The sequence below is a fragment of the Xiphophorus hellerii genome, chromosome 12, assembly GCF_003331165.1.
Source record: "Xiphophorus hellerii strain 12219 chromosome 12, Xiphophorus_hellerii-4.1, whole genome shotgun sequence".
Lineage (NCBI taxonomy): Eukaryota > Metazoa > Chordata > Actinopteri > Cyprinodontiformes > Poeciliidae > Xiphophorus > Xiphophorus hellerii.
In genome coordinates this window covers 16717723-16730672 of record NC_045683.1, presented here as the reverse complement: position 1 = coordinate 16730672, position 12950 = coordinate 16717723, and the positions used below count along the sequence as shown (strand labels likewise).

At 40.2% G+C, this 12950-nt stretch overlaps 1 protein-coding gene across 2 annotated transcripts in view; it reads left to right on the top strand.

Annotated features, from left to right (window-relative positions):
- The first annotated feature begins 3003 nt into the window (after positions 1-3003).
- gas2l1 (growth arrest-specific 2 like 1) overlaps positions 3004-12950 on the top strand; it is a 28480-nt gene continuing 18533 nt past the window's right edge. The window contains exon 1 of one of the 2 annotated variants that reach the window (XM_032578224.1): positions 3004-4613. In XM_032578224.1, coding sequence (XP_032434115.1) covers positions 3909-4613 — 705 coding nt within the window. In that variant the 5' untranslated portion in view covers positions 3004-3908. The remainder of the gene's footprint in view (positions 4614-12950) is intronic. The other variant, XM_032578223.1, reaches the window with a different exon arrangement.

Here is a 12950-nt window from a genome sequence, read left to right as displayed (position 1 = left end):
TTTTCTTCCCCTTTTTTATTGATGTAATGTTTTACTAGTTGTCTTTCAGATAAGTACTATTGAACAGGAAGCTCCACCTCAGCTGACGTCTTCAAATTGTTCCCATTTGCTTTGGTCACTTCTCTCTGCTGTGTACTTTTTCTTTGGCAGAAGAGCTGATTCATTCAGGCCCAGAAAATGATCTCATCAGCCCCCTCCCACCTTTTCTCTCTTTCTCTGTGCTACTCTCCCCCTTCTTGGTTTCCGTCTCTTAAACGGACGTCACTCTTTTTAAATGAAAACAAACCACCCTTCCTTGCGTTGACTCTGCTTTATATTTTAGCAGGCACGGTGGAAGAGTTCACAAAAGCCTGTCCAGTCAAGAGCCGGCCAGAATTTTAAATAGTTTTCCATTAAAACTGCAGTTGGAACATTTTGAAACCAGATTTTGGAAAAACTTTTAAAGCAATGAAATAAACGTATTCCTCCACACTGAGAAGACATTTTCAGCGTTATGTAGAAAAGCAGTGCTTGTGGCTAACCTGTGCATTCAAAAGCTTTATTTAAAAAGACATTTTATGTCAGAAATTGGTGAATCAGACCTTCTGTAAACTAATTTGCTTTAGACACATTTAAATTAACAGGGAAAGCAGGAGAATAGGCTACAGCTTATTCAGTTTGAATTTTAGTGTTTGTGACCAAGAGATTTGTAAAAGCACAACTGATTCTGGGTTAGAGCTGGGCCCATTACTGGAATCGTCTTATGCCAAGATTTTAATACAATTTTCCCATCAAATTTTAAGAATGAGTTACGGTTAATCCTAACCCATTAATGACTAGATATTTCTCATGGCATTGTTCCTCACCTGTGGCTGCACATGCCAGAGATTTAAAACACAAGTATTTAATTTTCCTGTACAAGAAGCAAAGCTGGCTGCTAAGAAATGTTTTTAAGCATTAAAAATAGATGATACATCAACTCTGATAACTACTGCTAAATAAAGTATATTCTATATTTTTTGTTCAAATCTGTGTATCATAATCATTAGACGTTACATTAACAGAATGGTTACACAAGGTTCTTAATTTTTTTGTATATTCTGTATAATCTGCATATAGCTCCCATATTTATATTTATACTCAATATCTATATCTCTTTGCTATAACCCCTTATAGTCCATACATACATAGTCTTGTACATCTGTAAATAAATATTTATATCTCGTAGAACACTTCTGCATAGATGCAAACTACATCTCGTTGCTTGTACTTGTGACAGTGCAATGACAATAAAGTTGAATTCTAATTCTAATTAATGCAGCCTGAAAAAGTATGTAATTTTTTTTTATATTGAAAAACATTTTGAATTTCCATTGTCCAAATTTCTCTCTGCTTGCATATTTTTCCTTTCAAGTTCAATAAATTTCAGTTTTTAAATATATACCAATAAACTTTGGTATTTATAGAATAGTATTCCTACTGAAGGCTACCATTCATTTCTTAGAGCACTGTGTGCTGTCACTAGTTATGTCTTTAACACAAGACATCAAGTCATGCTGTATGCTACCACAATGTGATTGTAGCAGGAGAACCAACCACTGACCTGGCTGTTCACACAGGTAAGATTTTTTTTGTGTTATTTTTCTAAAATCACTGACTAAAAATATGACCTCAAACATCTGGGCTGCATACATTAAGTTAAAATTACAAAATGTTTTATTTAAAGAGGTTTAAAGCAGCTATTCATCTGATTAAATATTCAAAGGTGTTCATTTTGCTGAACGGGTGGTAAACACTCCTCACTGAGACCATGGTTAGCATTTTTTAGTGGTTGCCTGTTCTTCAAAATGTAGAATTTTACATGTGAATTTTTCACAAATCAAGCTAGAAGAGCATGAAGTTCATCATTTGAGACCAGTGTGGCCTTACGTTTACCTCGCTGTGAATTATTGTTACAGTTAAATCTTAAACAAATCTGTCAGGTGCTGAAGACTGCTCTAATTACATTACTAGCAGACCTGTTCTGCTGTAAATGAATAACAAAAATCTTATCATACCCGTGGCAGAATATGTGCTCTTATCTCTGGAAATGTTATTTTGTACTTTGTTACCAGTCTGAGTAACTTGAATATTGGAATAGATATCTCACCAGTTTCTTTGTCATTTTCTATCCTAGAGTTTGAAGATATTGAAGCATCTTAAAGTAGATTGTTAATTTGTAACAAGTTAACAAACTCATTTTTAAAAGGTTGTCGGTGCTCTACTTCTAACTCAACCATCTTTTAATTGTTGGTACAGCAATGAAGCGATGTACAGGTTTGAGTTTACAGCTGACCTTTCAGTTGAATAATATTCATTTAGCTTTTTGTACTTTGCACAACCAAAAACATCAAGTTGGTATGTTATTGACAACGATAAAGTTGCACATCACTTGTAAGGTGGAAACAAAGCATTTTCTTGTTCTTTTTTAGCAACAAAAATCTAAAAAAAGATGGAAATTTGTAATCAACTACAGTGTTCACGTTAACATATTTTCCAACCTGAGCTGCGAGTCTTTGCAGCTCCTCCAGAGCTTTGGGCTTCTTGGCTAACACTCTACTTGCAGTTAGTTTTGGTGGCTGGTCATGTCTTGGTGGCTTAGCAGTTGTCCCATATTCTTTCAATTTTTGGAAGAGGGATGGAACTGAACTGTGCTCAGTGAAATGTTCAAAGCTTTGGACAATTTTATCAACTAATTCTGATATGGAAATCTCAACTTTATCCATGTGTCATGCATTTACTCCATAATGGAGGTCAGCCTTTATCAATTCAAAGAATCACTTTTTGCCCTTTTGCTACAAAATTAGATTTGATAAGATAGATTTCATAAACGTGTATTCAATTAAATGTTTTATTTTAAAATTGAAGATGGGTCATTGACATCATACAAAGCAAAATTAAAACTTTACTTAACAGAATAAGACCCGCTGAGTGAGCCCTTTCCATGAATATGAAAAATGAAGAAAGCTACCTAGTCCACTTTTACATTTAAAGTGGGCAACTAAAAAAAATGTTTAAGTGCCCTTCTGTTGTTGATATTCTATGCAAATATTGCATAAAATATACAGAAGAGTTGCTAAAATCATTCTTTTTTATTGCTTTAAAAATTAAAAAGAGTTAAAAATAGTTTTGCTATTTTTATTAACCTGAGTCATACTGTCTGGCCTGTAATCAGTCTTGAACATGACTGTAAATGAGTCAATTATTTCTGTCCTATTTTTGGTCAGCTGCTGGTTTCCTGACCCAATCCAGCCACTTTTTGCTCAGCGCTGACTCGGTGAACACAGGGTTAAGTTTTCCTCTTCCAGCGTTTATCCCTCATAATGGGATGTGCCTCCGAGTCGCTCTGCTGGTTTAAGCTCCAGCAGGTCAACATATTCAGCGCAAGAGGCGGTGCGACATGGGCTGAGCCTATTTGCAGGGAAATGAGCTGTGGACTGTGAGCTGCTCAGTGGTCGTCATTTCTCCCGACGAGGAGCTGGTGGGCCTCCGACAGACATGGCGACACGTGGAAGTGTGTGGCCGACAGGAACCGCCGGCCGTCGGGTGGATTAACCGGGGATCGGATGAGCGTCGGCGGGCAAGTACTGAACCATTTTTTCCGCTCCCACTCCTCGGAACCCTGCGATGCGCTCCGTAGAGGAAGCGGGTTTCGCAGACATCCGGAAAACGCATCCATGCGCCACGGCAGCCCCGCATCCCGATATGCTCCTGACAACACAAAGCCTGGCTTCAATTAGCTGCAGTTCAGAACCGCACATGCAAATCGGCATGGGTGCGTCAAAACGGTCATTGCGCTTTGTTTTGTGGCTGAGGCTTCGGAGTGCAGTTCTGCAATGAGACAGTCGGGGATGATCAAGTAAGACTTTATTGATACATATTTCGACAATATGGCTGATCAGAGCAACATTCAGTCCGCCGCCTCTAAGAGCATCCGGCCCTTTAAATCCAGTGAAGAATACCTGTATGCCATGAAGGAGGACCTGGCTGAATGGCTGAAGACCCTCTACGACCTGGACGTCACTGCGGACACCTTCATGGATGCGCTGGAGACGGGCTGCGCCCTGTGTCGGCACGCCAACACCGTGAACCGCGCAGCGCAGGAATTCCAGTTGGAGAACCCGGAGGCTGTGAAGTCCATGAAGGTGCCGTCGAAGGATGTGGTCTTCCAGTCACGGAACGTGATCCCCGGCTCGTTCCTGGCGAGGGATAACGTCTCCAACTTCATCACCTGGTGCAGGCAGGAGCTCTGGATCAAGGACGTCCTCATGTTTGAGACCAACGACCTGGTGGAGAGGTGCAACGAGAAGAATTTCATCCTGTGTCTCCTGGAGGTGGCGCGGCGGGGGTCCAAGTTTGGCATGCTTGCGCCCATGCTGATCCAGCTGGAGGAGGAGATCGAAGAGGAGATCCGGGATCAGGAGAGCCTGCAGGCCGAGGGAGCTGAGCAGGCCGAAGAGATGAGCTCACCCAGCAGGTGTTACAGTCGGAAGGAGAGCTGTCACAGTGTGGAGGATGAGGAGGAACCTGAGCCGGAGCCTTACGTCTGGCCGCAGAAGAGAGTTTTATGTGACATGCGAAACCTGGATGAACTGGTGAGTTGTTGATGAAAACATGAGGTTTCTTAATATTGTTATTTTCTGATACTATACTCACTAAAGGTGGATTCAAGTAAGTTGGTGCATCACTGAAAATTTAAACCTATAGATTAATTACACAGTTATATCATATTCTTGATGATTTATGGCTTCCAGCCAAAATTCAATGTATCAGAAAATCATTACCATGCATAAGACCAATAAAACCAACTATTTCTAAAATAAAACAAAAAGTATGTTATGACCTACACAAGCAAAGGAAGATTGCTGACTTGACAGTTTTCCAGAACACAGCCACTGACGCTATCTATATAGAGGGTAAACCACCAAAGGTCATTGATAAAGAAGCTGGCTGCTGTATCCAAGCTTTTTTAGAAAATTTTGCGGCAAATGTGGCATTGATTCAACAGTAGATGGACAGGAAAGAGGGCAGAGAGAGAAGGAGAAGACGTGCAGAAAATGACCCAGGGCCAGGAATTGAACTGGGTCCAACCTAGTTGAGGACTGAATAATGTGTGCCTGCTCTATCACTGAGTCGTGGCATATCCAAGCATATTGGAGAATTGAGTGGAGGGAAATGTGTGGTAGAATAAGCTACACAAGCAGCAGGTATAACCATGGAACAGAGAGGACGGTGAAGTCATTTCAGAAGTTTGGAAAAGGTCCACAAGAGACACAGAAGCCAGACGCATCTTAAGTGTGTAGTGTGAAGTTTCCACAGTGGGCGATGTTTTGGGGAGTCATGTCATCTGCTGAATTGGTCCAATGAGTTTTATCAAGGCTAATGTGTTCCCAGCCGTTTACCAAGACATTTTAAGGAACTTCATGCTTTCCTGAGCTGAACCACACAGGTAATATCTGGATTATTGTCAGCAGGGTAATAGGAAACACCTGAGCCAACAATTGAGACAAGCTGGAGGCTTCTATGAAAGCAACCTGGGCTTTCTGAACACCTCAGCAGAACCACAGGCTGAGCTCCATGCCACGCCTCATTAATGCAGTACTTCATGCAAAAGGAGGCCCAACCAAGCACTGAGTGTATACAGTGTAAACTCAGTACTTGGTTGGGTACTTGTACATGTTTGTTTTGAACATGTTTTTGTTTTAGGTTTACGTAATATTCTAATTTTCTAAGAAGCTAAATGTGCTTTTATTATAAAAAAAAAAAATCATAATAATCAAAATAAACCAAAGTAAACACTGGAAATTTATCATTCTGTGTAATGAAGCTGAAATATATTTTCCTCCAGAAATGAAACAGCTAAAATAAACCAGCTTCTCAATGATACTCTAACTTAATGAGATGCACCTGTATGTTTGCCCACAGGCAAACTAAACGTGTCAGCTGCCTTATGACTTGTGATGATTTCTCTGCTCACATGTTTAAGGGCAAAAACATGTTTAAGCTTTCCCCCAGGATATAAGAACACACTTTCCCACAACAACTCTCCCTTTAGCCTTAGCTCAAAGTAAATATAATCCAGTGTGTTTTGTCCCGTATTTTAGCAGCTGTTGGCAATCCTGATTTCTCTGAGTAATGCATAAGAAATGTGTGCAAGTGTTTTTCTGAAAGTGTTTTTTCAAGTTTGTAGATTTCCTGTAGTGTGAGTGAATGCGCACATATTTTTTAAATCCTTTTCAACTAAGTGGTCAGAAAGCCCATCACCCACAAATAATTGCTCTTCCTCACAAATGACTTCTAAAAATCAAAGTCTCTTATCAGTCAGCTTGGCTACCAAGAATAATTAGCATAACACTGATACGATAATTAGCATTCTGCAGCATCCACTAAGTGTTTTTTTACTCCAGCCTTTTTTGTCTTCTAATCCGTATTGAGCTGGTTGATCTTTATTAGAAGTTGCTGGTCCTCAGCAGACCAGAGCAAAGCTAATGAGCAGAACACATGCTTTTGCAGGGCTGCAAGAATGGTGGTGGAGTTAATATTTTCATGCTGATGAGAGGAACAATGCCCGTCTTTGACATCAATGATCTGAGAGCCAATGGGGCAGGAAGAGAGGAGACGGCGGACGGGCACACTCATGCTTGTGAGTGTGCCCGTCACACTGACAAGCATGAGTGGAGCGCTTTTTTTTTTTTGGTGACCTCTGCGGACAGAAATAGGAGGAGGATGTGCTCTGTACTTGTCTAGCATCTGAGTCCACACACTCTCGCTCATATGACTGAGGATTATACAAGCCAACGCATTTTGGGACAGAACGTTTAGAGGAGCGCTACTGATGCATACTGCCCATCTTTTCCTTTTCAGCCACCATCCCTCTGCCCCTGAGCGGTCACAGTGTCATGTGTCAGACTTGGAGAAAGAGAAACACTCAGACTGCAGAGCTTCTGACTGATAATGAAAGCATTAATCTCAGTTATCATCTGTCTGAGAATCCAGTCCTCTTCCTCTTTGAAAACTGCATTTTAGCTGCACAAAACAGAGAGAAGTGATTAAAATAAGTCATTTAGAACAAATGAAAAAAATGAACTGTTATTAGATATGAGGCTGGTGGATTTAAGTAGCTGAGTATTATCAAGGATATTTTATGTATTTAGTTGAGATATTTATTTAATCTTTACAGCTGCTATTTGTCACACTTTTGCCTGCAGTTTAATTTTACTATTTAGTAAAATTAAATGCATCTCATTAATGCAGTGTGGTCTGCATTAATGAGACCACACTATAATGGTCTCATTAATGCAGATTAATGTAAACTAAATGACTTACCCATTCCAAATGTAAAAAAAAAATACATGACAGCTTTGCTAATCATGCACAGTCTTACTTTATTACACGCTTTTCACTTTAGATTGATGTATCAAAGATGTTTCTGCAGATGGACATGCTCCAAACCCTCAGCCTGGTTTTCATGTCTTAGTTAGGACATAACAGCTAAATCATTGTTTACATCACGTGCAGGACATCATGAATAATCACGGGTTTAAATTTCAAGCAGAAAATGTGAGCTATTCTGTTAATATGTGTGAAGCTTTTCACTCCAAGACCACTTTAACTGCACTGACTCCCAGCAGCTCAGTGGCGGCACAGCAGCAAGAGGGTCCTGGGTTCAAATCCTGGCCATGCCCTTTCTGCTCGCAGTGTTCAGGTGCGTACTAGTTTGGATTCTTCCCAGGTGCTGCAGTATTTTCCCACAGTTCAGATAAATGTGTGATTACAAATACAGATCAGTTAATCAGTTACTTTTGCACTTCTCAGGTTTGAGTTGCTGCCCAGTGATAGACTGGTGATTTGTCCAGGGTGTAGTTGACCGTTAAAGAAAGGCATCACCTCCTTGGCAACCCATCAACAATAAACACAAGCAGAATATGGGTGGGTGTTCTTTAGCTAATCAGACTACTCTACATGCTGCGTCATTTCAAATGCTGGTGTGTCTAACTGTACTCTTATAAACAACAGAGTATTCCTGTTGTTTAAGATTTGGAAATAATTGAAATCCATATGATTATTCAAGAAGACTGAGAATGTTTATTGATAGAAAGCTTAAAATTCAGCTTCCTCTTAGTGTCTTAGTAATTATAGAGTAGTTTTTTTGTTTTATAAAACAATGCAATATAGGTGATGAACTCTGAAAATACCTATTCAACCGTCAGGTGACTCAGTAAGCTCAGGATGTGTCACATCCACCAATTGCTGGATACAATGAGGATTAGCTGTTGACTTTTCTTGTTACACACCCTCATGTCAACATTCACCATCTGTACTTCTTCCTCTGATCTGCTGCTGCTGCTTACCCATATATACATATAAAGTGATAGAGCTTATAGAGCATAAGGATGCAATATATTTGATTGAATTCCTTCAGTCAGCGTAATTCCTTCTGCCTGCTCACTCATGTAAACTGGTTCATATCTTTTCCCACCTCAGGCTTCACGTTCAGCCCTTCTTTAGTTCATACGTGAGCCGTCGCTCCCTTCCCCCACCCGTCTCTACCCTGGAGACACCAAAACGCAGAGTGTGACCGTGTGTTTTGTTGGTGTCCTTGAAGGTAGGAAAGGAATAGGCAGCTGCAGTTGGCGGGGAGGCAATCAAAAGCAGACATCTCCATCTGTCAGCGAGGATTCCTCGTGATTAAAAGAAGAGAACGAATCTGTCTTATCGACCCTACTGTATTACGCTTCGGGCTCAAGCCGTGCATTTATAGAATAAAAAAGGGGTGCAGACAACAGACAGTGCACCTAGAGTGGCTTCACTGTACACTCTGTTAAACCTGACTGCAGTGGATGCTACTTTGGGAGGCAGGGCTACAGTGGAGAGAGTGAAAGTAGGTCATCCTGCTTTGCGTTGGACCACACTCAGATGCTTTGCTGAGAGAGCATGGCAGCCTTCAGTGTCACATACACTCATTTCTTTAGTGTTTTAAAGGTTTTTCAGTGCTGCAGCCATCATTCCTTTGCCTCCTCTTTGTGTAGCAGGCTGTGGATGGAAACTGCTGACTCCTCACTTTGCATATTACCCACTTTATGCCTTTATTGGAGCGTTTGATGCCATCAGCTGATCATTTGCATGATTGCCATTCAATCAAGTCTCTATCTGGTCAGGCTTCTTTCAGCAATTATGAACTATTATTCAGTAGGTGTTTTCCGCAACAGTCTGACCTCAGACAGACGCTGAACATGAATTCCCCTAACGTTTCCCATGAATATGAGTGCAGATTGCTGCTGAGCCTCTTTCGAAACATATTGGCAAACGGGTTATACTGATATAACCTGATATTTAACTTCCTTACCTGATTGATTACGTTGTTGTTTGATTGCAACAGAGGTAAGCACTTATAGCACTCGATGCCTTTCAGTTTCTGTTATCTCGTCTGCACCTGATGGGCCGTTTGTCATGTTGTCAGAAGACAAGTATCAATTTACAGAGAATAATTTCCCTCGCTGCATCATCCCTTGTATGCTGTGGAGCAAGTATGATTACATTTTAGCCATGCTATCTGGAGCCCTATACAAATCATGAAGCTGCATGAAAGCCTTCTTTAGATAAAGTAATTGGTTATCTAACAGGCACCTCTCAGGTCTCCATAACATGATGGTTGTTAAAAAAGATAAGAAACAGGCATAAGATTTTATAATGACGTTTCTGTTTGGATAAAAGAAGAGACTTTAGGATAGTATGTTTGTAAGTAACCCCTTGAAATGATGGCTATCATCAACTTTTGTTGGGCCAATCTTTGCTCTTGTTGTGACTTGCTTAGCTAAGCAGCTGCTGGCTGTAACCTGGATAAGAGTTGCTTAAATTTTTTTACTTAGTGAGCGAGAGTATGGATATATTTACAGAGCCTTAAAAAAGTATTCATACCACTTGAACTTTTTCAACCACAAAATCTCAATGTATTAATTGGGCTTTTAAGTGATGGACCAACACAGTGTAATATGAAAGGTGAAGCATGCACGAATAAACTCAATGGCTTAGATCTTCTCCCATTTAGTCCACCTTCATTACACTTTAATGGCAAAACTAATCATTATCACACAGAAAGGCACAAATAACCGTAGCCTCTAAACTCATTATCAATGTGTACAATCTATTCCTCCTCCCCATGTGAGTGTTTTAACTGACATACGTGACCCAGAGGCGTCCATCCATCTGTTTTTCTGCCACTTCTGTGCTGGTTGGGCCTGTAACACACACCTCACTAACTCTGTGCTTCAGCTCCATCCCTCAGGCTACAGCTTTAACATAATTAGAAAACATTATTGTCGTTCATGCTGTCATTTTGCACCTCCCTGCACCCCATGCTGGTTACAAAGTTAATTTGTGCGCAGACTGTGTTGCATTTATGAGCTAGAGGATTGGAGCAATTCTGGTTTATGGTGTGTGTTTGTGAGGGGAAGTAAAGTTAGATATGTAGGATGGTGGTTCAAAAACTTTAAAACATTTTTGTTCTGCCAGGGAATTGCCCTCTTCGGGTTGAATCTCTCCCCTTTCTCTCCTTATCTTATGTTTTTTCCCTCTTCTGGAAAATGTCCAGGCTTCCGCCCATGGAGAGATAAACTGAAAGAGGAGTCTTGTCCTACATTGATAAAAACCCTTTAAATTCTCTTTTCTGTGGTTTTTAATACATTGTCTTACAAAAAGAAGGAAACTTGAAGTAATGTTTGTTCTTTATCGTTTGGAGTGTAGCAGCACTTGTACTCTGTAGAAAGGCCATAAAATGAGCCAATAAAATGAGTGGACTAGCACACCTAATGTTGAAGAATGCGCTTAGCAAACTGCCTGGTCCTAAGATGAGTCACGAGAGGCAAAACTGAAAATGAGCTTCCCAAACTGTGAGGAACGTCCAGGCAAGAACTCTGTATCAGTAAAACAGTGCTTCACAAACATATTAATGCCCCGTTAATTTTTGTAACATTCTGCTGTATTACAACCACAAACTTTTATTTTATTGGGATTTTATGTCATAGAATAAAACACAAAGTAGTGCATGACAGATCAGTATTACTAGTAAATTTCCTAAAGTTTTTCCTTAGTGTGGGATTTTCCTCTAATTAGTCCATCCTCCCATCATGTGTGAGCAGCTTCAGATGGACTATCACGTAAGATCCCAGTATAATACACTGGAGCTTGGGTTTGTAATGTGACGAAAGGTTCAGAAGTTCAAGGGTCAGGAATGCATTTGCAAAGCCCTCTACGTGCAGACACACTTTGTAGAATACAAAAGTCTGCTTTGCTTGGTCATAATGTTATTTTCAAGGCCATCTGGTAGTGTTAAATGTATAATCTATACTTGAATCAATAAAGAAATGGATAGTAAAACCTAAACAGCTTTTTTATCTCCTCCTGTCCTGTTTCCTGTACTCTTCCCAAGGGTTCTGTCTGCGTATCTCTGTCATCAATGGGCCCTTAGAAGTTTGCAGGTCAGGAAGGAACAAAATTAGGAGACTGTTGACTCACGCTGGGCAGATATGACGTGATCTGAGCAGAGGCATTTTTAAAGGAATGTTAATTATACCTGAAACAATCTGAGGACAAATGCAGAGGCTCGGCTTTAAGAGAACAACACTCATTTCTCTTTCTGTTCTTAGGGAAAACATGTCCGTATTGCTTATCTTAAGATAAAAACAGGAGGTTCTAAGAAAAGGGTAGTGGGGGCATGCGATCTAATGTTCAGTCACTCTTTGCTTTTCTCTCTCAAACATCTGCAACTCTTGCTGAAATTGTCTCTCCTCCAGATCATCTGGGTCTGTAATTCCTCCTGTAGTTTTTCTCAGCGTTCCTGCTCACTTCCGCATATTTCCTGCCTGACCTTTTCTCACTCCTCCCATTCCATCTCCTTCTGCAGACAGTGTGTGTGTGTGAATTTATGTTTCAGTATTTCCAGTCTTGTTGACACAGTGAAGACATGGGAAGCTGCACACACTTCACACCAAATAGTCTACAATATAAACACTTAAACTGTCAGAGTGTCTATTGATTAGGTTATCATTTAGAGATGTTATAGTTCATTTTCCTGCTCTGTTCTTCATGTGAGGCTCTGTGTGAGTCGTGGTGCTCCTCCCTTGAAAAAACCCATGACCTCAGTTGAGGTGAGTACAAACTGCACAGCGAAAAAAGGAACAGTGAGCTGGGTGTGTGTTTGTGTTTGTGTTGTTATAGCAATCTTTCCATTCACTCACCGGTTGCAGTTTTTCCAAAATGGGCTGGTCATTCTCTGAAACTGAATAATAGTAAGGGTAACAGAGAAAGAGTAAAGGCCCAAGCAAAGCAACAACAAAAATAATAAATGGTATATACTATATAATAATTTTAACAGCTCTGTTTTCTGTTCAGTTGTTCGTGATAGTTACATTCATTTCCATGACAGAAACAAGAAAATATGTAAAATGGCGTAAAAGGAAAAAAAAAAAACAAGCACAAGGCAGCTGAGAAAACAGCTGAAAGTGATGACATTATATGTTTGAGCCACCATCCCAGAGTATAAGTACATCCAGGAAAAAAGCAGTGACAGGAATGTCTGCAGTTTGAATTTGGGTTCAAAACGTGAAGATTTATATTGCAATGTTTCCAGTGAGGAAAAGTCATGCAAAATGTCTAAGGGCAGTAGCTTGGGATCCTAAAAACCATTTGAAGGTGCTCTTTTTGAACCAAACCTTCCTGTAATTCATCACTATGGTGAACAGTCACCTGTAATACCAAAATTATGCCAGTATTCACAAAGATTAAATTTTTGCTCCTGTTCTGACCATCATTACTCCGATGTTCACATACTTGCGTCAGCATGTTCCTCCAACTGTCACCAAGTCACACACTTCTATATATAATCAGCTCATGCTTTACTCCTGTAGGTTTTCAACATTACAGTAACATAGTTA